This window comes from Sus scrofa, chromosome X (assembly GCF_054392235.1).
Source record: "Sus scrofa isolate SSC_HxYL_T2T_F1_AM1 chromosome X, Sscrofa_HxYL_maternal_Yorkshire_Landrace_v2.0, whole genome shotgun sequence".
Classification (NCBI taxonomy): Eukaryota; Metazoa; Chordata; class Mammalia; order Artiodactyla; family Suidae; genus Sus; species Sus scrofa.
The window spans coordinates 18,314,450-18,338,389 of NC_139401.1; the positions used below are offsets into that span (position 1 = coordinate 18,314,450).

The 23,940-nt window shown below is 39.6% G+C and overlaps 1 protein-coding gene across 2 annotated transcripts in view; it reads right to left on the reverse strand.

Annotated features, from left to right (window-relative positions):
• The window catches only part of BEND2 (BEN domain containing 2), a 72,811-nt gene that overhangs the window by 43,639 nt on the left and 5,232 nt on the right, over positions 1 to 23,940 (reverse strand). For both annotated transcript variants that reach the window (XM_085008651.1, XM_085008652.1), the window contains exons 3-4: positions 17,020 to 17,171; positions 11,519 to 11,593 (exon numbers count right to left, since the gene is read on the reverse strand). In XM_085008651.1, coding sequence (XP_084864777.1) covers positions 11,519 to 11,593; positions 17,020 to 17,171 — 227 coding nt within the window. The remainder of the gene's footprint in view (positions 1 to 11,518; positions 11,594 to 17,019; positions 17,172 to 23,940) is intronic.

Sequence of the window (23,940 nt, forward strand, 5' to 3'; positions counted from 1 at the left end):
AAATGTGGATATTAAAAAAAGGGGGAGAGATGAAGTGATTTCATGGCTAAGGATTAAGAATCTGGCGTTGGCACTGCTGTGCCTCTGGTTAGAGCTGTGGCACAGGTTCAGTCTCTGGCCCAGACACTTTCACATGATTCCAATGCAACCAAAAAGAGAGAGAGATAAACCAACTAATTACACTAACTCCTGCCCTAAAGAACTCCCATTTTAGGAGTTCCCATTGTGGCTCAGCAGGTTCTGAACCCGACTAGTATCCATGAGGATGCAGGTCCAATCCCTGGCCTCACTCAGTGGGTTAAGGATCCAGCATTGCCGTGAGCTGTGGTGTAGGTCACAGATGCAGCTCGGATCTGGCATTACTTTGGCTGTGGTGTAGGCCAGCAGCTGTTGCTCTGATTCGACCCCTAGCGTGGGAACTTCATATGCCACAGGTGTAGCCCTAAGAAAGAGAGAGAGAGAGAGAGAGAGAAACTCCCATTTTAGCTGGAGAGAAAGACAACCAAAGAGACAATTTCAATAAAGAAATTGCTTAGTAACCTGGAGCAGTGGTTCTCAAAGTGTGGTTTGTGGCCCAACAGCATCAAGTATCAACTACAGCTTGTTAGAAATGGAGAATCTAACTATTGCCTTTGGAATGGATTAGCAATGAGAGCCTGCTGTATAGCACTGGGAACCATATCTAGTCACTTATGACAGAGCATGACAATGTGAGAAAAAGTAATATATATGTGCGACTGGGTCACCTTGCTGTACAGTAGAAAATTGACAGAACACTGTAAACCAGCTATAATGGAAAAAATAAAAATCATTAAATTTTTAAAAATTTAAAAATAAAAATAAAAATGAGGAGATTTCCAATAATAAAAAAAAAAGGAGAATATGCCACCTTAGACCTACGGATGCAGAAATTCTGAAAGTGAGGGCAGTGAGCTGTGGTTTCACAAGCCCTCCAGGTGACTCTAATGCATGATCAAGTGTGAGACTCACTGGCGTACAGCACTGGGGTAAATAGCACAGGCTCTAAGGGAATAAGACGAGCTTGAAATACTAGAGTTCTGCCACTTAGTACCACTGTGACCTTGGGCAAGTTACTTAATTTCTCTGTGCTTCGATCTCCTCATGTATAGAGTTGGGGATGAAAATCTCTCTCAAAGTTATCTTGAGGACAAAATGAGGTGCTATATATTATGTTAATACTAATATGATAATAACAATACTACATAATACTGGTTCAATCCCAATGCCATGACAGAAGTAAGACTAGGAGGCACAGGACTAGGTACACAGAAAAAAATGAGACCCAATCCAGGCTGGCGGTCACAGTAGCCTTTTCAAAGAAGGAAATGTCTATGTTGAGAATTAAAAGATAAGAAATAGTTCACCAAGTGAAGATGCATGGAAGGCACAGAGGGCAGAAGGATCAGCAAATTCAAAAATACGAGAACACGAATTCGCATAATATATTTAGGGTACTATATATAGTTTAAAAAGTTTAGGGTACTATTTATAGTTTAAAAAGTGTTGGAGAAGAAGGCTAGGGAGGCAAGAAGCGTCATGTTTAGATTTTTACCCTGAAGGCAAAAGAAATTCAAGCATGGGAAGATGTGAGGCAGGATCATTTTTAGAAAAGGTCAAAATGCAAAATGATAAGGGTCTGGATCAAGATGGTCGTGGTTAGAATGTCAAAGACACTTTTTGAGTGAGATTAAGGAAAGACAGCCATCAGGACTTGGTGAATGGGGAAGAGGGGAAGGAATTAGTCAAGGACAATGTCTGGATTTCTGGCTTAAACAATTAAGGAGATGATGGTAGTTAACCTGAGAGAGGGAACATAAAAAAGATGATTTTGTACACATTATATAGAGTTCTCCAAGAGGCAATGGCTAGATACATACACAATTCTGGGGCCATGGAGAGCAGCATATGCTGAAGGCATAGATTTGACAGTCAGAACTGTACCATATCCAAACCTTTGGTTAAGAGAGAATCATTCAGGTAGACTTAGACCGAGCTGAGAGGGACCAACGGATAGTACAAATGAAGTCAGAAGAGAAAAATGTGGAGTTCCCATCATGGCTCAGTGGTTAACGAATCCGACTAAGAACCATGAGGTTGCGGCTTTGATCCCTGGCCTTGCTCAGTGGGTTAAGGATCTGGCGTTGCCATGAGCTGTGGTGTAGGTCGCAGACGAGGCTCGGATCCCATGTTGCTGTGGCTCTGGCGTAGGTTGGCACTATAGCTCCGATTGGACTCCTAGCCTGGGAACCTCCATATGCCACAGGAGCGGCCCCAGAAAGGCAAAAAGACAAAAAAAAAAAAAAAAAAAATAGAAGAGAAGAGAAAGATCTAATTTCAACAAAAGAAGAACACTTTTAATAACCCAAATAATATGCCTGAAGACATTCAGGATATCATACAAAACAAAAATGTAATGCTATAAAATAGTGGCAATCAGAAAATAAGATCAAATTACTAGAAATTATGATTGTGTCAAAAATATATCAATATAATATCAAATATCTCAACATAATAAAAGCTGTTTATGACAAACCCACAACCAATTTAATACTCAGTGGAAAAAAAGATGAAAGCCTCCCCAATAAAATCTGGAACAAGACAAGGATGCTCACTCTCATCACTTTTACCCAGCATAGTATTAGAAGTCCTAGCCACAGCAATCATACAAACAAAAGAAATAAAAGGTATCAAAACTGGAAGAGAAGAGATAAAATTGTCATTCTATGCAGATGACATGATACTACATACAAAAAACCCTAAGGACTCCACATAAAAACTACTCGAACTGAGAAATTCGGCAAAGTAGCAGGATACAAGACTAACATTTGGAAATCAGTTGCATTTCTGTATACTAACAATGAAATGTTAGAAAATGAATATAAAAAATACCTTTTAAAATCATACCCCCAAAAATAAAATACCTAGGAATAAACCTGACCAAGGAGGTGAAAGATTTATACATTGAGAACTATAAAACATTACTCAAGGAAATTAAAGAGGATTCAAAGAAATAGAAAGATATCCCATGCTCCTGGATTGGAAGAATTAATACTGTTAAGATAGTCATACTACCTAAAGCAATCTACAGATTTAATGCAATCCCTATCAAATGACCCAAGATGTTTTTCACAGAACTAGAACAAATAATCCAAAACTTTATATGGGGGAGTTCCCGTCGTGGCGCAGTGGTTAACGAATCCGACTAGGAACCATGAGGTCGCGGGTTCGGTCCCTGCCCTTGCTCAGTGGGTTAATGATCCGGCGTTGCCGTGAGCTGTGGTGTAGGTCGCAGACGCGGCTCGGATCCCGCGTTGCTGTGGCTCTGGCGTAGGCCGGTGGCTACAGCTCCAATTCAACCCCTAGCCTGGGAACCTCCATATGCCGCGGGAGCGGCCCAAGAAATAGCAACAACAGACAAAAAGACAAAAGACAAAAAAAAAAAATAAAAAAAATAAAAAAATAAAAAAATAAAACTTTATATGGAACCATAAAAGACCCAGAATTGCCAAAGCTATCCTGAGGGGGAAAAAAAAAAAAACAAAAGACAAAGGAGGTGTAACTCTCCCAGACTTCAGACAATATTACAAAGCTACAGTAATCTAGACAGTCTGTTACTGATACAAAAACAGACATACAGGCCAATGGAACAGAATAGAGAACTCAGAAATAAACCCAGACACCTACGGTCAATTAATATTCAACAAAAAAGGCAAGAATATAAAATGGAAAATAGTCTCTTCAGCAGGTGCTGCTGGGAAAACTGGACAACTGCATGTAAGTTCAATGAAACTAGAACACACCCTCACATCATGCACTAAAATAAAATAAAATGGCTTAAAGACTTAAACGTAAGACCTGGTACCATAAAACCCCTGGAAGATAACATAGGCAAAACATTTTCTGACATAAACCATACAAATGTTTTCTTAGGTCAGTCTCTGAAGGCAATAGAAAGAAAAACAAAAATAAACAAATGGGACCTAATCAAACTTACAAGCACAGCAAAGGCAACAAGAAAAATGAAAAGACAACCTTCTGAATGAGAGAAAATAGTTGCAAACCATTCAACTGACAAGGGCTTAATCTCCAAAATACATAAAAACAACTCATGCAATTCAACAAAAGAAAAACAAACAACCCAATCAAAAAATGGGCAAAAGACCTAAATAGACATTTCTCCAAAGAAGACATATAGATGGCCAGTAAGCACATAAAAACAATGTTCAACATCACTGATTATTAGAGAAATGCATATTAAAACTACAATGAGGTACCACCTCACACCACTCAGAATGGCTATCATTAATAAGTCTACAAATAACAAATGCCAGAGAGGATGTGGAGAATGTAAATTGGTACAACCACTATAGAAAACATTTTGGAGGTTCCTCAGAAAACTATAGATCCAGCAATCCCACTCTTGGGCATATATCCAGAAAAACTTGCATTCAAAAAGATACATGCGGAGTTCCCGTCGTGGCGCAGTGGTTAACGAATCCGACTAGGAATCATGAGGTTGCGGGTTCGGTCCCTGCCCTTGCTCAGTGGGTTAACGATCCGGCGTTGCCGTGAGCTGTGGTGTAGGTTGCAGACGCGACTCGGATCCCGCGTTGCTGTGGCTCTGGTGTAGGCCGGTGGCTACGGCTCCGATTCAACCCCTATCCTGGGAACCTCCATATGCCGCGGAAGCGGCCCAAGAAATAGCAACAACAACAACAACAAAAAAAAAAAAGACAAAAGACAAAAAAAAAAAAAAAGATACATGCACCACTGTCCATAGCAGCACTATTCATAATAGACAAGACATGAGAACAACATAAATGTCCACTGACAGATGAATGGATTAAGAAGATGTGATATATATACATAGTGGAATACTACTCAGCCATAAAAAAGAACAAAACAATGCCATTTGCAGCAACATGGATGCAACTAGAGATTCTCATACCAAGTGAAGTAAGTCATTAAGAGAAGACAAATACCATATGATATCACTTTTATGTGGAACCTAAAATACGGCACAAATGAACCTATCTACAAAACAGAGACAAACTCACAGACATAGAGAACAGATGTGTGGTTGCCAAGGGGGAGAAGGGAGGCAGAGGGATGGACTGGGAGTTTAGGCTTAAGAGATGCAAACTATTACATTTAGAATGGATAAGCAATGATGTCCTACTGTACAGCACAGGGAACTATATTCAATCTCTTGGGATAGACCATGATGGAAAATAATATAAGAAAAGGAATGTGGGGAGTTCCCGTCGTGGCTCAGTGGTTAACGAATCCGACTAGGAACCATGAGGTTGCAGGTTCGATCCCTGCCCTTGCTCAGTGGGTTAAGGATCCGGAATTGCCATGAGCTGTGGTGTAGGTTGCAGATGTGGCTCGGATCCTGCGTTGCTGTGGCTCTGGCGTAGGCCAGCAGCTACAGCTCCGATTCGACCCCTAGCCTGGGGACCTCTATGTGCCACAGGAGTGGCCCTAGAAAAAGGCAAAAAGACAAAAAAAAGAAAAAAGAAAAGAAAAGGAATGTGTGTGTGTGTGTGTGTAATTGGGCCACTTTTCTATACACCGGAAATGGTCACAACATTGTAAATCATCTATAATTTAATAAAAATAAATAAAAATAGAACATCAGGAAAACAAAGTGAAGGATATCTCTCAGAACAATGTACATAAGCCAAGGAGAGAAAACAAGATAAACATTAAGCAACATGGATTTTGGAGTTGTCACAACCAACTAAAAATCATTCCAGATAGAGGAAACTGTATATGAAAAGAAAGAAATGGAGAAAAAACTCTACCATAGCTAAAGAATGGCACCAAACTTCAAATTGAAAGGACCCATGTAGTGCTAAGCTGGATACAGGGAAAAGAGATTCTAAAAGTTTCCAAAGACAGAGAAAAAAATTAACCTATAAAAAGTCAATACTAACAGACTTCTGAAGAGTCCTGGATGCTAGAATAGAATTTCTATGGGAAAGTAATTTTGAACCTAGAATTACATAGTCAACAAAAGGGACAAATATGGGACATAAGAAACATAAAGGGACATGAAGAAATTTTCAGATAGGCAAAGAATCAGGAAATTTAACTCCTATGCACCCTTTTGAGGACCAAAAAAAAAAAAAAAAAAAAAAAAAAAAGCTATCTTTAAGGAGAAGTTACTAAGGAAAATTAAGAAGAAAACAATAGGGGAATCCAGGATGAGGAAGCCATGGGATCCATGAAACAGCAGGCAATCGAAAAAAGTACTGAGATGACAGTTGTGCCTATAAAGTAATTGGTTCAAATTAGAATAGGAGGGGTTTATGAAAAAAGAAATTTACGAAGAAAACAGATTGCATTCAACATAAAGAAAGACTCTGAAGCTCAAAATTCCTAGCAAAGAGATGAAAAAGGCACCTTTCTTCTTTCAACATACAAACATACATAAATAAATAGTCAGCAAAAACTCCAAAAGAAAAAAAAAAAACTTCTGGAGTTCCCACTGTGGCTCAGCAGAAACAAACCTGACTAGTATCCATGAGGATGCAGGTCCCATCCCTGGCCTCGCTCAGTGGGTTAAGGATGCGGCGTTGCCATGAGCTGTGATGTAGGTCACAGGCACCGCTTGGATCCCGTGTTGCTGTGGCTGTGGCCAGCAGCTGCAGCTCCAATTCGACCCCTAGCCTGGGAACTTCCATATGCCGCAGTGCAGCCCTACAAAAAAAGAAAAAAGAGAAAAGAAGAAAAAAAGCTTCTAAATAAGAAAAAATTTAGACAAATGAAGTCATAGTATAAAGAGAAAGCCAACTAGATTATGCCATGATTTTGAGTGCTGGCAGAATACAGGAGAGAATCCACTGACGTTGACACTTAGGACACTGAATAGGAGAGAATTCGCAACAGAAGATTATATTTCTTAATCATAGGATTATATTTCTTAATTAATTCAAAATGGATTAGACACTTGAATGTAAAACCAGAAATCATAAAACTCCTAGAAGAAAACACAGAAAGTTCTTTGAGGTCAGTCTCAGCAATGCATTTTTGGATCTGACTCCAAAGGCAACGGCGACAAAAGCAAAACTAAGCAAATGAGACTACACTAAACGAAACAGCTTCTTCACAATGGAGGAAACCATCAACAAAATAAAAGGGAACCTAGTGAATGGAAAAAGATCCTTGAAAATTATATATCTGATAAAAGGTTAATATCCAAAATATATGAAGAACTCATGCAACACAATAACAAAAATCAAGCAAGCCAATTAAAAAATGGGCAGAGGACTTAATAGGCATTTTCCCAAAGAAGACATGCAGATGACCAACAGGCACATGAAAAGATGCTCAACATACCCAATCATCAGGGAAATGCAAATCAAAACCACAATTAGATATCACCTTACAACTGCCAGAATTCCTACTACCAAAAGGACAAGAAGTAACAAGAGTTGGTGAAGATGCAGAGAAGAGAACCCTCCTGCACTGTGGGTGGGAATAGAAACTGGCATAGCCACTACTGAAAACAGTGTGGGGGTTCCTCAAAAAACTAAAACTAGAACTACGACATGATCCAGCAATTCCACTTCTGGATATTTGTCTGAAGAAAACAAAAACACTAATTCGAAAAAATGCATGCATCCCCCACTATGGTACACTGCAGCATTATTTGCAACAGCCAAGATATGGAAACACCATAATTGTTCATCAATGAATGAATGAATAAAGAAGATGTGGGATAGATAGACAGATGTAAAAAAGAATGAAATCTTGCCATTTGTGACAACATGAACTGCTAAGTAAAATAAGCCAGAGAAAGACAAATACCATATGATTTCACTCCTATGTGGACTCTAATAAACAAAATGAATAAACAAAACAAAACTCGCAGATACAAAAAACAGGTTGGTGGTTGCCAAAGAGGAGTGGTATTAGATGGTAGGCAAAATGGATAGAGGGGATCAAGAGATACAAACTATTAGTAATAAAATAAATAAGTTATGGAGATGGAATGTACATCATGGGGACTATAGTCAATAACATTGTATCGCAAATGTGAAAGTTACCAAGACAGTAAATCTTAAAAGTTGTCATTACAAGAAAAAAATGTATAACTCTGTATGGTGACAGATAACTAGACTTATTGTACTAATCATTCTGCAATGTATAAAATGGTGAATCATTATGTTGTACACCTGAAATCAACATCATGTTGTATGTCAATTATTGCTTCAGTTTTTAAAAAAATTATATTTGTTATCCTCCAAGGTCAATGACATTATTTAGTTTTATAGAAAATAATGTTAACAAATACTAGTATTCTAAGCACTGATTGTTTTTGATTTTTAGAAATAACATATCTAAAACATGGAAGGCTTACTGATAGTCTATGGAACAGAGTTCATAAACTTTGACAGTGTTAGGAATGTGAGAAGTGGGTGTTAAAAGGAAGATAAATAGGGGATAGTGTATGGAATGCTAATTTCTACTTCTTATATGATGGGACATGATTACTGTTAAAGGACTGCCTTCTAAATCTGCCAGAAGAGGTAATGGAAGCTTATTAGTGAAAATTAACAGTAAGCATTAAAAGAAGTACAAATAACAGTATAACTAATTTCAGAGTGGGGAAAATGAAAGAGCTAAAGTTCTTACCTTTCACAGTGGTAAGTTAATAGTTAACACCAAAAGTTAACACAAAATGAAATAGAGTATATTATTTGTATAATGGTAGAAACCACAATAATTTAAAATGGAGACTACTGGAGTTTCCTGGTAGCACAGTGGGTTAAGGATCTGCTGTGGTGTGGGTCTGAACCCTGGCCTGGGAACTTGAGCATGCCTAGGATGTGGCCAAAAAGCAGAAGAAGATCAAGACTATTAAAAGTGGTTACCATACAACTACTATGGAGAACAACATGGAGGTACCTTAGAAAACCATACATAGAACTACCACATGACCCAGCAATCCCACTCTTGGGCATATATCTGGACAAAGCATTCATTGAAAAATATGCATGCACCCCTATGTTCATTGCAGCATTATTCACAATAGCCAAGACAAGGAAATAACCCAAATGTCCATCGACAGATGACTGGATTAGGAAAATGTGGTATATATATACACATGGAATACTACTCAGCCATAAAAAAGAACAATTTGCAGCAACATGGATGGAACTAGAGACTCTCATCCTGAGTGAAATAAGTCAGAAAGAGAAAGACAAATACCATATGGCATTACTTATATCTGAAATCTCATATATGGCACAAATGAACCTTTCCACAGAAAAGAAACTTATGGACTTGGAGAATAGACTTGTGGCTGCCTGGGGGGGGGGAGTGGAATGGATGGGGTGCGTGGGGTTAATAGATGCAGACTATTGCCTTTGGAATGGATTAGGAATGAGATCCTGCTGTGGAGCACTGGGAACTATGTCTGGTCACTTATGATGGAGCATGATAATATGAGAAAAAAGAATGTATACATGCATGTGTAACTGGGTCACCTTGCTGTACAGTAGAAAATTGACAGAACACTGTAAACCAGCTATAATGGAAAAAAATAAAAATCATAAAAAAAAATACATAAAATAAAAGTGGTTACCTCCAAGGTATAGGGCTGAGGGTGAAGAGGAAAAGACTTTCATGTTTTGTCACTCTCTACTGTTTAACTTTTCTTTGAAACAAGTGCATGTCTTATTTTCATGATTTAGAAAAAGAGATAGATAAAAACAGGAAGTCAGGGAGTTCCCATCGTGGCTCAGTAGTTAACGAATCCAACTAGGAACCATGAGGTTGTGGGTTCGATCCCTGCCCTTGCTCGGTGGGTGAAGGATCCGGCATTGCCGTGAGCTATAGTGTAGGTCGCAGACGCGGCTCAGATCCTGCGTTGCTGTGGCTATGGCGAAGGCCAGCAGCCACAGCTCTGATTAGACCCCTAGCCTGGGAACCTCCATATGCCGAGGGTACAGCCCTAGAAAAGGCAAAAAGACAAAAAAACAAAAACAAAATCAGGAAGTCAGATGTTTAGATAGTAAATACAAATGACATTCAAAGAGCTGGGTTATGAAAGGAAGGAGAGAGGGAGGATGACAGCTAAAGAGGGATGGGAAGCCAAAATAAGTGATTTAAAAAAAAAAAACTGTAGGAGAATGAATATGCTGAGAGTGATAGAGACAGAGGCTGAAGCTACAGGAGAGAGAGAGAGAGACGGCTAACAAAGGGAGGTGGGTCAGATGCAGAAACCAGAGGCGGTGTTGGCCTGACCGAGGAAAACACCTTTCCCATTCAAAGGGTCGGGAGAGAGGTCGGCAGAGAGCTGGATCCAGGCACGTTTGTTGGCCCCAGTGGGGAGAGGAGTCGGGACTTGGAGGGCATTTCTTCTCCAGGCCCTCCTCTTCCCCCACGAAGTGAGAGGCAAGGATGGGGGCTGTCGGAGGATCACCAGGCAGGGGCCCGCTCCCCAGTACAGGCCGTCCCCTCTGCTTCCCAGCTGCGGAGGGCTGGGGCTTTGCTAAAGGGGATGCCGGGCAAGAACACAAAAGGGCAAGACGCAAGCGCTGCACCCTGGGGTCTGGACCGGCGAGGGAAGGCGCTGAAGAAAGGAGGGCGGCGGCTGGCACATCACGACAAAGGGAGAGGATCCTTTATGGCCCATCCCTTGGGGCTGTGACTTTGGAACCTGGGCACCTCTTAGCACAGACGCTCCATCCCACCATGCGCACGGAAGTTCCTAGCGGAGCAGCGTCAGCCTGGCTGGTCGTGGGTGCTGATGGAAAGCAGGCTGGGGAGCCCTGCTCCAAACCGCAGCGCCCTCGGTCGCCCCTGCGTTCCCAGCCTCTGCACCTCCTTCCCCAGGAGATGGATCCCTTCCCGTCCAAGTGTTTCCCCTTCTCCTCCCGAAAATAATGATTCTTTTTTACTTTTCAAAGTATGTTAGTTGGTTGTATTCAAGAAACTTTAAGTGTTAAGAAACATGTATCTTTTCACGAACGTTCATTACTTCTAGGGTATGCAGCTCACACACTCCTTGATAAGGACCTACTTCTATCAATCTCTACCAACATGTCCATTGTACAAAATCCCCTCAAAACTATGCAAGGTGTACTCTTTAAGAAACACTGCTGGGTGGCCATTTCGTTTTAATTGCAATATCTTGATAATGCATTTAGGTGTAATAAATGTCATGCAAATCAGTCAATTTCCTTAAAAGAAATGTCAGAAAAATTCAATATTGAAAAGTCTAGATGAAAGAGACTTGACTGTATGTGACCAGTAATGGGCTATTTTTTTATAAACTACAAAAGCCATATTTTTATTTCAAGTTTTTCACCTAAGGAAGTTGTTTCAAGTAGCGATTTTTTTTTAAATGTATCACAATAGAATGATAATCATACAGAACTTGGCATAGGAAAATTTCTGTTAATAGTACAACGACATTAAATGAGGTAATGAAAATTTTAGCTCAATATTTTGGAAAACTACTTTTAAGTGACAACTTTGATACCTGGCAATGGTGTTGGAATTCCACAAGCTGGTTTCGATGATTTTCATTAAAGAAAACTTCAGATGCATTGCTCTCCTATTAATATAAAAATAAGTAAGTCAATGCTTAATATCTCTAGGAGCCAAATAAAATACTAGAAAAAAATAACACTTTCTATATTTATTTATTTTGTTGTTGTTGTTTGGCTGCCCTGTGGTGTATGGAGCCACTCTGCGGCATACGGAATTGCTGGGCCAGGGATCAGATCTGAGCCACAGTTGTGACTCAATGCCGCAGCTGCAGCAACACCAGATCCTTAACCCACTGTGCCAGGCCAGGGATCAAACCTGCGCCCCAGTGCTCCAGAGACACTGCAGATCTCACTGTGCCTCAGCAGGAACACCTACATATTTATTTTAATTACTTTTCTTTTTTACCTGCATTCCAAAAGGTTTTCAGAATCTAACAAGACAAAGCAGAGATAAAATAAAACCAAAACCTACATTCAAGAGAATGAAAAAGATAAGAGCTGATTAAAAAGGGAGCTAAAGGAAGAAAGTTACTATATAAAAACCTAAGTTTAAGAAAAGCTCCTAGGGGGAGGGCTGGACTGGGAGTTTGGGATTGGCATATGCACACTGTGGTACATGGAATGTTTGGCCAATGGAGAACTGCTATAGAGCACAGGAAACTCTACCCAATATTCTGTGAGAGTCTATATGGGTAAAGAATCTGAAAAAGAATGGATGTGTTTACATGTCTAACTTAATCACTTTGTTGTACAGCAGAAATTATCACAACATTGTAATTCAACTGTACTTCAATAAAATGTAAAAAAGAAAACTCCTGAATATCAGTGTGAATGCATACTTTATAATACATACTAAAACATATAGAAATATACATGTATATGTATGCATAGATTATTAAACATTTATTTCCTAGCTCTGTCCACTGAGAGGGCCTAAGAGCAATAACACAAGAGTAGAAATGAACACACCTAGTGTCCACATCTTGGTTTCTAAATACCACTCTTCAATAAAAGGAACCAAAGCTCCTTGAAGAAAGGTGAATTCCAGGGCTGAAAGAGGGACAGTATAAATGAGGCTAAAACACATTATGCTGTCAGGAAATAAGGAATTGCTCCAAAATAAAAAAAGTAAGGGCATGTCAAAAGGTCACAGGAGCCAACTGGAAGGAGCTCATAATAGCCAAGGCTGGAAAATTTGATCAACAAAATAATGATAATGTTGGATTATAATTTATATAATACAATAAATGTCCATGAGCCCATATTGATATAAAATATATAATTGAAGCAATAAATAAATGAGGAAGAAGGGACAGTTATTCCTTGTAAATCAATTCCAATTAAGAAATACAAAGGAGGAGTTCCCGTCGTGGCGCAGTGGTTAACGAATCCGACTAGGAACCATGAGGTTGCGGGTTCGGTCCCTGCCCTTGCTCAGTGGATTAACGATCCGGCGTTGCCGTGAGCTGTGGTGTAGGTTGCAGACACGGCTCGGATCCTGCGTTGCTGTGGCTCTGGTGTAGGCCAGTGGCTACAGCTCCGATTCGACCCCTAGCCTGGGAACCTCCATATGCCGCGGGAGCGGCCCAAAGAAATAGCAAAAAGACAAATAAATAAATAAATAAATAAATAAATACAAAGGAGGAGTTCCCATCATGGCTCAGTGGTTAACGAATCCGACTAGGAACCATGAGGTTGCAGGTTCGATCCCTGCCCTTGCTCAGCGGGTTAACGATCCGGCGTTGCTGTGAGCTGTGGTGTAGGTCTCGGACATGGCTCAGATCCCGCGTTGCTGTGGCTCTGGCATAGGCTGGCAGCTACAGCTTCGATTTGACCCCTAGCCTGGGAACCTCCATATGCCACAGGAGTGGCCCAAGAAATGGCAAAAAGACCAAAAATAAATAAATAAAAGTTAAAAAAAAAAAAAAGAAATACAAAGGGGAAAAAAATACAAAGGAAAAGGGGAAATAAAAAGTCACCATTAGGAGTTCCCTTGTGGTTCAGGGGGTGAAGGATTCAGCATTGTCACTGCAGTGGCTCAGGTTGCTGCTGTGGCACGGGTTTGATCCCTGGCCCAGGAGATACCAACATGTGGTGAGTATGGCCAAAAAAAAAGTCACCATTAGGCAAACACCACAGTACCGAACGCTGCTGGTAAAAATCCGTGAGCTAACTCAAACCAAGGCAAAAAGTTTAGGAAAGGATATTTGCATAGTCTCAAAGTACACTCTCACCCAAGATATTTATTACAAAGGAAAAATAGTAACTTACAGTGAAAGAAATCCAGAAGACACCATGTTAACCAGGTAATGGATGTTAACATCACCAATAAAAAGATATATAGACAAGACACCTTGCACTCCTAATATGATTCAATGAGGAGACAACATGCTTCGTGTGGGGTTCTTGCAAAAATGCATAATCTCAATCAAGAGAAAATATCAGACACACCAAAATCAGGAGACATTTTACAAATAACCGATCAGTACACTCGTTGAAAATGCCAAGGGCGGAGTTCCTGTTGTGGCTCAGCAGGTTGCAAATCCAACTAGTGTCCAGTATTCCACCCCGGCCTCATTCAGTGGGTTAAGGATCCAGCTGTGGTGTAGGCTGCAGATACGGCTCGGATCCTGCATTGCTGCATTGCTGTGGTCATGGCGTAGGCCAGCAGCTGCAGCTGCAATTCCACCCCTAGCATGGGAACTTCCACATGCCGCAGGTGTGGCCCTAAAAAGAAAAAAAAAATCCAAGGTCATGAAAGACAAGGAAAGAATGAGGAGTTGTCACAGATCAGACAAAACTAAGGAGACAAAACCAAATTCAACGTGCGATACTAAATTGTACCCTGGAACAGGGAAATGAGGTAGGGGAGAGTGGATGGTGACATTCAAACAAGGATGCAATTTAGCTAATAGCACTGTACCAGTGTTAATATCCTGGTTTTGAAAACTGTACGGTGGTTATATAATTACCATAACTTTGTTATACAAGTAAGTTAACAGTAAGGGAAGTTGTGTGAAGTTATACACAAGAACTCTGTAATACTTCTGCAACTCTTCCATAAATCTAAAACTATTTCAAAAATTACAAAGCTACTAAAACAGGATATAAAACTGTTATGAACTTTTTTAGATGAGGAAAAGAAAGAAAGAAAATGGTTAAGTGCTCGTGAGAGAAATATTCCTTGGGCTCACAAGTTCAGAGTAACTCCACAGTTACACGAAGGCTGGAAAACAATTTTCATTGTTTTCTTTATGATAGTAAATGTGAGTATATTTGCAATTACCAATTAATATTATATAAATATTCAGACTGATGTAGATTCTTAATGACGCTATTACTTTCTTCACAATTAGGTATTCACGTCCTTGTATAGGAAGGATATATTAATAAACCAAAAGAAAATATGAAAGAAAGAACTGAAAGAAAACTTTGAGGACTTCAATTTCACCTTTAAGAAATTCCAAAGGCCTAAAGGATCTCTGCCCATTGTGATCACTACAATAATATGGAAAGACACTGGCAGAACTGTTTTCTCATTAACCCAACTGCTTTTAAGACAATATTTTCCATCAAGCTTAACCCGTATGCACTTCAGGGTAGAAAGACTAGTCTTCTAATAATCTGGCACCAGATCTGCTTTAAAAGCAAGTATTTCTAACCACAAAGAACCAAATGGTATGTGGCTTGTAATTTTCAAATAATCTAACAGTGACACTCTGTGGACAAAACAGGAAACACTTATTTTTCTTTAAGCACCTATTTTTTTATCTCTAAGACAATGAATGAAACAGAATATAAATAAGTAAACAGGCAGCACATAACCATTGGATTTAATTACAGTAGCTATCCTAAGGATGAATTATAGAGTATAAGGATGACTTTAATAGAAATATACCAAGTAGTTATCAACATCTTTGCTTTTTAAGTTATCTGAATTCGCCCTACTTACAAACTTACTTGGCACTAAAAATTACATGGAATTATAATATAGATTTGTAATTATAAAAGACAATATTGTCATCTTACCCTTCTATAATGCTTTATGATTTTCAAAATGCTTTTGCATAATTATGTCAGAAATCATGACTCTTGGGAGGCAAATAACATCCCCAAGGATTAAAATAATGGGGCTGAAAGAAGTTAAGAGAATTGCCTGTACTAATTAGGTGGTGTTACTATCCTCATCCTTGTATAAGTAAATAAATGCACTTTTTGTTAAGCTTAATAATATATAGTTTAATAATCTATTGTATTCAGCTTCAGAGATTTAGAAGCATAGCAGAATATGATAGAAATGTAAAACAGTACAATCACTTTGGAAAACTGTTTGGCAGTTTCTTGTAAACATTAATCTAGAATGTGACCCAGTATTTCCACTCCGAGTATTCACCCAAATTAAATGTAAACATATGTTCATAAAGAGACTGCTATAATAACGTTCATAGCCACTTTACTCATAATAGCTCAAAACTGGAAACAGGAGTTCCCGTCGTGGCTCAGTGGTTAACGAATCTGACTAGGAACCATGAGAATGCGGTTTCAATCCCTGGCCTTGCTCAGTGGGTTAAGGATCTGGTGTTGGGTGTTGCCGTGAGCTCTGGTGTAGGTTGCAGACGCAGCTCAGACCCCATGTTGCTGTGGCTCTGGTGTAGGCTGGCAGCTACAGCTCTGATTAGACCCCTAGCCTGGGAACCTCCATATGCCGTGAGTGCGGCCCTAAAAAGCAAAAAAAAAAAAAAAAAAAAACACCTGGAAACAACCCTAACGTCCATCTAAAGTAGAACAGATAAACAAATTATAGGTATTCATTCAGTGGACTATTATTACTTATCAATAAAAGGGAGTGAAATCTTGCTCCAATCAGATGGATTTCCGAACTTTAAGGAAGAGAGACTTTGATATTAAAGAGTGCACAGGAGTTCCCGTCGTGGCGCAGTGGTGAACGAATGCGACTAGGAACCATGAGGTTGCGGGTTCGGTCCCTGCCCTTGCACAGTGGGTTAAGGATCCGGCGTTGCCGTGAGCTGTGGTGTAGGTTGCAGACGAGGCTCGGATCCCGCGTTGCTGTGGCTCTGGCGTAGGCTGGTGGCTGCAACTCTGATTCAACCCCTAGCCTGGGAACCTCCATATGCTGCGGGAGCGACCCAAGAAATAGCAAAAAAAGACCAAAAAAAAAAAAAAAAGTGCACATTGTATTTATATAAAGTTCTAGAACAGGTAAAATTAATCTGTAATGAGCAAAACATCAGAATGGTATTTCTCCAAGGTTCAGGGGGATGGGAGCTTACTGAGGAAAGGCCCAAGGGAACTTGGGGGATGATGGAAAAGTTCTTTATCTTGATGAGGGCTGGGCACACACATTTGTCAAAACTTACTGAACTGTATACAATTTAGATAAGTACATTTCACGATATGAAATTAAACTCAATCTACTGAAAAGAAATAAGACAATGAAAAAAAAGAAAGATTTTCACTTTACTATACAAACCATGTTATCCTCTCCAGGAACAGACAATCGCCCTTTTTTAGGCAATGGGATAAACTCCATTTCTGCTGAGTTGGGGCTATATCTTTTTAAAGTTGCCAGACGGTTCATTTGTGAAACTGCTTGGTCACCTAGGACTGCTAAATCTTCAACTTCTGAAAAGCAATGCATAAAAAAGTTACTTTGCACACTCACTGCCTTAAGAAACTTAATACGGATATGTTCTCAAAATGCCAACTCAAGTTGAATTGGAGTCTTGGCTGAACTTTTTTTTTTTTTTTTTTTTTTACGGCAGCATACCCCCCTCCCCGCCCCTGGCATATGGAAATTCCCTGGCCAGGGAATGAATCCAAGCCACAGGTGCAACCTATGCCACAGCTGTGGCAACACCAGATCCTTAACCCACTGCAACACATCAGGAGCTCCTACCATGAATTTTAGAGAGCAGCAAAACAAGAATTTTTCCATTAGTGGCTTAGAATAAACCTTTAAAAATTAAAGGGCTGGGAGTTCCCATCATGGCTCAGAGGTTAACGAATCCGACTAGGAACCATGAGGTTGCGGGTTCGATCCCAGCCCTTGCTCAGTGGGTGAAGGATCCGGTGTTGCCGTGAGCTGTGGTGTAGGTCGCAGACGAGGCTCGGATCCCACGTTGCTGTGGCTATGGCGTAGGCTGGCAGCTGCAGCTCCGATTGGACCCCTAGCCTGGGAACCTCCATATGCTGCGGAAGCAGCCCCAGAAATGGCAAAAAGACAAAAAAAAAAAAAAAAAAATGAAAGGGCTTTATTGCCCACATGGAGGAATAAGAATCAAGATCAAACAGTTCGCAATTGTGAAGTGAATGCCTCACAAGGTAAAGGCTCCAGAGGAAATGCTGGAAGCAAATCTACAAGAGAGCAGGAGTCCTAACTGCTTTTGTAAAGGAGCTCAGAGTCTCTTCACTCAGGGAGGCTGCGGGCCACCAAATGGGAGTCACAAGTCCATTCCGGTGTAGACCCCCCCTCCCCCGCACAGTGCAGCCAGGGCAGACCACCCAGGACCTCGCCTCTCCTGCCAGGTGAAAACTGGTTGTGATTAGGTGTAAGGTCATTTCAGCGCTAAGATTATGACTGTTTCTGCAGTGAATTATAATAAACCTAAACAAATGTAGGTGAAATAGAGGCCAAAAACTCTTCTAGAATTATGTAGGCTCAGTTATGGTTCTGCATCATTCTACTATGCAACCAGAACGAGACACTGAGTGCAATGCTATCATGTCACATCTTGTAAATTTGAACACTGGCGTCGCTGAACCAGGAGGGGCATTAAGGAGAGAGCTAATTCCCTTCATCTACCCTAGGCCAGAGCAGTGATGAGAGGCAGAATAAAGAGATTGAGCTTCATCTCCTTTGCTGTTTTCCTTTAATGCTATGGTGGAGATACAAATAGGAATGAACAAACGCTCAGAAACAAGAAATCAAAGGAGATACAGTTTCTCAAGTTAGATAAATGCAAACTAATATTGTGAGGAAAATTCAATTCCGAAATGCCTCCAATTTAAGCCCTAACTTCAATTTTTACTTCTTAAACTGTTTTTTTCTAATACAAGCTACGAAGAATAAACTGTCGTGTTATCATACAAGAAAGACTACAGAGCAATGAGGATAAACCAACTAATGGCACCCACCACGAGGACAAATATCACAACCCTAACATTAAGTAAAAGCTAGATACAAAAGAGAATATAGCTATGATATCGTGATTTATAATAAGAAATACATCTTTGGTCTCTATCCCGGTTTCAGGCACTGAGCTCCTAAAATCTTTTAAAAATTCTAAGTGCCGAGAGAGTGATTAAGGTATCTTGTTATGTTAATGAAGTTACTTTTGGAATGCCTGTGGATCACCTAAGGACAGGGGCTGGTTACCAGAGGAACCAACCACGTGACTAAGTGGATAGACCCTTCAGTCCCAGGCCCCTTGCCCTCCAAGAGGGGAGAAGCGCTGGAGGTTGAATCGATCACATTGGCCAATGATGTAATCAATCATGACTTCCGTAAAAACCCAAAAGCACAAAGTTCGGTGAGCTTCGGGGTTGGTGAACACTGAACACGTGGAGATTGAGGAGCGGGAAGCTAGAGGAGGCTTGGAAGCTCCGTGCCCTTCCCCATACCCCTGCCCTCGGCATCTCTTTCATCTGGCTGTTCCAGAGGTACATCCTTTTACACTAAACCATTATTCTAGTAAGTAAAATGTTTCTCAATTCTATGAGCCGCTCTAGCACATTCATGAAACCAGAGAAAGAGGTTGCGGGAACCTCTGATGTACAGCAAGTTGGTCAGAAGCACAGGTAAAATGAACGGCCTGGCCTTGGGACTGGAGTATAGGGTATGGGGGAGGTAAGGTAAGACTGAGCCCTCGGCCTGTGCAGCCCTCAGCCTGCTGGTGTCCAGGAATTGCTTGATGTGTGGGAAGCCCCAGCACATACAGTGGAACTGGATCCAGGAACCTAAATGAAGGGCGTATGATTGAATTAATCTAAAGCTCAAAGACAGGCCAAAGGCATCAGTGGCGGGAGATGGCAGGACGGTACTACCTTGGAAGAGAGTAGTGACTGGAAGAGAGGTGAGAGCTGGTTCTAGAGAGCTCATACATAACCTTCTCCTTTTTGGTGTGGGTGTTGATTATATGTGTGTGTTAACTGGAAAATCATGTAAGCTGCATATTTATGACTTGTGCATATTTTTGTATGTGTATAGATTTCTATAAAGTCTACCTAAAATTAAGCTCTTCATAAAAAACATTTAGAACCTAAGTAATCCATCACTAACAAATACCATAACCCTTAGATTTATTTCCTTCTCTTCTTGGTCCAAATATATTTTATATAGTAGTTTGAATCATACTGGACATATATTCTGAGCAATTTTGTATGTCATTTATAATTTTAAAAATATTTTAAATGCCTGCATAATATTCCATCATGTGGATATCCACAGGATATGTTATCTGTCTTCTGCTGTCAGACATTTATACAACTTTCAATTGCTCACTATTTTACCATAATGATGTGTACACATTCAAATGAGAATATTTGTGTACATCTCTGAATAGTTCCTTATAATGGAAATGCAGAAAAATCCACTGATAGGTGCTGCCAAAATGTCCAAAAAGGTTCTACTAATTTACATCCACAGAAAACCGAATAGTTTTTCTTCATTATCATTAAATCCACAGAAGTGCAATAGTTTTTCTTCATTATCATTAAAATGAATCATCAAAATTGCTAATTTGGTCGAGGAAAGCTTATCTATCCTCTCTTTGTATCCTACTTTAATTTGAATTTCTCTTGTTACTGATGCAGTTGACTGTTTTTCAGATGTTCTCTATTAAGATTTCTTGTTCTGTGACCTGTTATTTTTTTTGTGTCCTCTGCTCATTGCCCTATTGGGAGTTTCAGTGTTTGTTGTTTGATTTGGATGAGGTCTTGCTACCTTAAGGATAATAACTCTGGAAAATGTATATTTTCAGCAAATACTTTTCCCAGATGGTGATGTGATTTTGCAGTCTGATGTTTGAGGTAGAGAGGGGTTTTTGTTTTTAATTTCATCATTCACTAACATTTCTGTGATTTCTCAAAGGCTTCTATACTCAATCTTTCACTAGGGTTAGAAAAAACATTCAACTATATTTTCTTCTAGTTTTCCATACTTCCATTTACTAGATATTCGACTCTTTAATCCACTTGAAATTACTGAAATGTGATGTGAGGCAAAATTCAGGCTCCCTCCTCAAACAGTTAACCATTTGTACCAACATAATTGACTATGTGATATGTTTCTCATATTAATATACTATAGTATATTAACTTTAAATTCTTTGTTCTGTTTATGAGCTTCTATTGCATTCAACCTGGCTCCCTATTTCAAAACTAGTATCATAATATTTCAGTAATTGTACTTTTAAATTTGTTAGGGTTTGATATGGTAATTACCACCTGTCAAACAGATTTTCCCAAGGTTTTTTTTAAAGGTACACTAGCATATTTTTTCTCATCCAGGAACAATCTGTGTCTCTCCACTTACTCGAGCCTTCTTTTATAACCTTTAGTAAAGTATTTGCTTTCCTTTTGTATAGGTTCTGCTATTTTTTAATTTGTTGATTCCTTATAATTTTAAATATTTATTTGTAGCCATTATCAATTGGGGTTTTTCCTGTATATTTTCTAATTGCTTAATACTGGTATATGAGAAGATAATTTGTCCTTATAATTTAAAAAATTAATTAGCTACACTGACTCAAGAAAAAAAACAGAAAATCTCAACAGACCTATAACAAGTAGAGATTGAATCAATCATCACAAACCTCCCAGTAAAGAAAGGCCTGGACCTGAGGGCTTCATTGCTGGATTCTACCATACATTTAAAGAAGAATTCTTAACACATCAATCCTTCTCAAACTCTTCAAAAAAACTGAAAAGGGAACACTTCCTAACTCGTTCTACAAGGCCAGAATTACCTGGACGCCAAAGCCAGGTAAAAATATTACGAGAAAAGAAAAACAGACCAATATTCCTTATGAATATAGATGCAAAAATCCTCAACAAAATGACAAAATATTAGCAAATCTAGGAGTACCCTGGTGGTCTAGCACCTAAGGACTTGGTGTTGTCACTGCTGTGACCTGAGTTGGATTCCTGGCTTGGAACTGCTGGAGGCATGGCTGAAAAAAAAACAATATTAGCAAATCTAATCCAATAACATTTTAAAAGGATTATTCACCATGACCAAGAGGGATTCATCCCAGGAATACAAGGGTAGTTCAACATAAGACAACCAATCAATGTAACACATCACATTAATAGAATAAAGGAGAAAAAAAAAACATAATCATCTTAATTGATGGCAAAAAGGCATATGACAAAATCCAACACTATTTCATTATAAAAATTGTCAGAAAACTAGGAGCAGAGGTAGAATTCCACAACTAGATAAAGGATATTTATGAAAACCCATAGCTAACATCACATTCAATGGTGAATGACAAAATCTTTCCCTCTAAGATAAGGAGCAAGACAAGAATGCTTGCCCTTACCACCGCTATCAACACTGTACTGAAAATTTTAGCCAGAGCTATTAGGCTGTTTAATGCTGCTAACTGGATCCTTACAAATGATTAGCCACCTTTTCTGAAATCTCCTATTTTGAATTTTTCTGTTAGATAAAATGGTATCAGACTATAAATACTACTGCAATCTTCTTTTTCCGCTAAACACATATTGGTCTTTCCAAACTAATACTTTAGGTATACTTCAATCACTTTAACAGCTTCTTAGTTTCCTATCATGCAGTTAGACCATGCATGCTTTATTTAACCAGTGCCTGATTCAGGGATATTCAAGTTACTTCTAAAGTTTTGCTCTTGCAGAGAATGCTGCTCAACAGTCTTGCCCTTACTCAAGTAGTTCTATGGGATAAAGTCCTAGAAGTAGAAACGATAGGTCAAAGGGTATCCACATTTGAAAATCGTCTAGTTCTTTTCTCACTAAGGAGGGCTGCTGGAGTCAGTCAGATGCTCGATAATACACTAAGAATATATCCTGCTGGCCTTGAATATAGTTTTTTTTAAAAACTGATAACAAGTGGTATCAAATGACTTTTGGCATCGGTTAGATCTGGGGTTGGCAAACTACAGCCTGCAGACCAAAGCCACCTTGCCTCCTGTTTTTTTGTTGTTGTTGTTTTTTGTTTTTTTTTTTGTCTTTTTGCCATTTCTTGGGCTGCTCCCATGGCATATGGAGGTTCCCAGGCTAGGGATCAAACCGGAGCTGTAGCCGCCGGCCTACACCACAGCTCACGGCAACGCTGGATCCTTAACCCACTGAGCAAGTCCAGGGATCGAACCCGCAACCTCATGGTTCTTAGTTGGATTCGTTAACCACTGCGCCACGACGGGAACTCCGCCTCCTGTTTTTGTATAGCCCAAGAGCTAAGACCGATCTTGTTTTTTTTGATGTTTCTTATTCCAAATTTTTAAGTTTCAAATTAAAAAAAAAAAGAATATTTCATGAAATGGAAAAATTATAGCAAATTCAAATTTCAGTGTCCATAAAGTTTTACTGAAACACAGATATACCCATCTGTTAATATAATGCTGTTTTCATGTTTCAACAGCAGAGCTGAGTTGTTGCAACAGAGCCTTTACAGCTGCAAATCCTAAAATATTTACTATCTGGCCCTTTATAGAGAAAGTTTGCTGACCTCCAATCTAAGCAACAACATTTCAGGGTTTTAAAGAGTAGGAAACTCAATTCTCTAAGCAAAGGGCATATTGTCCTGTAGCTACTGAAAGAATGTTCCAAGGGGTTAATGTCTCTTAGCTCCCTGTATAAGTGAGGAAGTGAATAGCCTCGCATTTTCTTTGTTATTATGGTGGAGAATCAACCTTTGGAAGGACAAGTAGCTAGAGTTCTGGTTGCAGGACTCTAATTTCCATGGACTCTTTTTTTGGTGCTAATGTAAATGATGCTATGTTTTTGATTGATTGATTGACTGATGGTCTTTTTAGGGCCGCACCCGTGACATATGGAGGTTCCCAGGCTAAGGATTGAATCGGAGCTGTAGCCACTGGCCTACACCACAGCTCACGGCAATGCTGGATCTTTAACCCACTGAGCGAAGGGCCAGGGATTAAACCCACATCCTCATGGATACTAGTCAGATTCTTTAGCACTGAGCCATGATAAGAACTCCAATTCAGTTTGTGCTTTGTCACCGAATAGTTAAAATTTTAGTTACCCGTTATAAATAATTTTTAAGACAGAGAATATATTCTCTCCAATGCTTTCCAAGGCTACCTTCCCACTCCCCACAGAACAGAAATAGAAAAGGAGACATGACAAAGCTTGAATGAAGGGAAAATGCAAGCACAAAAAAATACGGTGT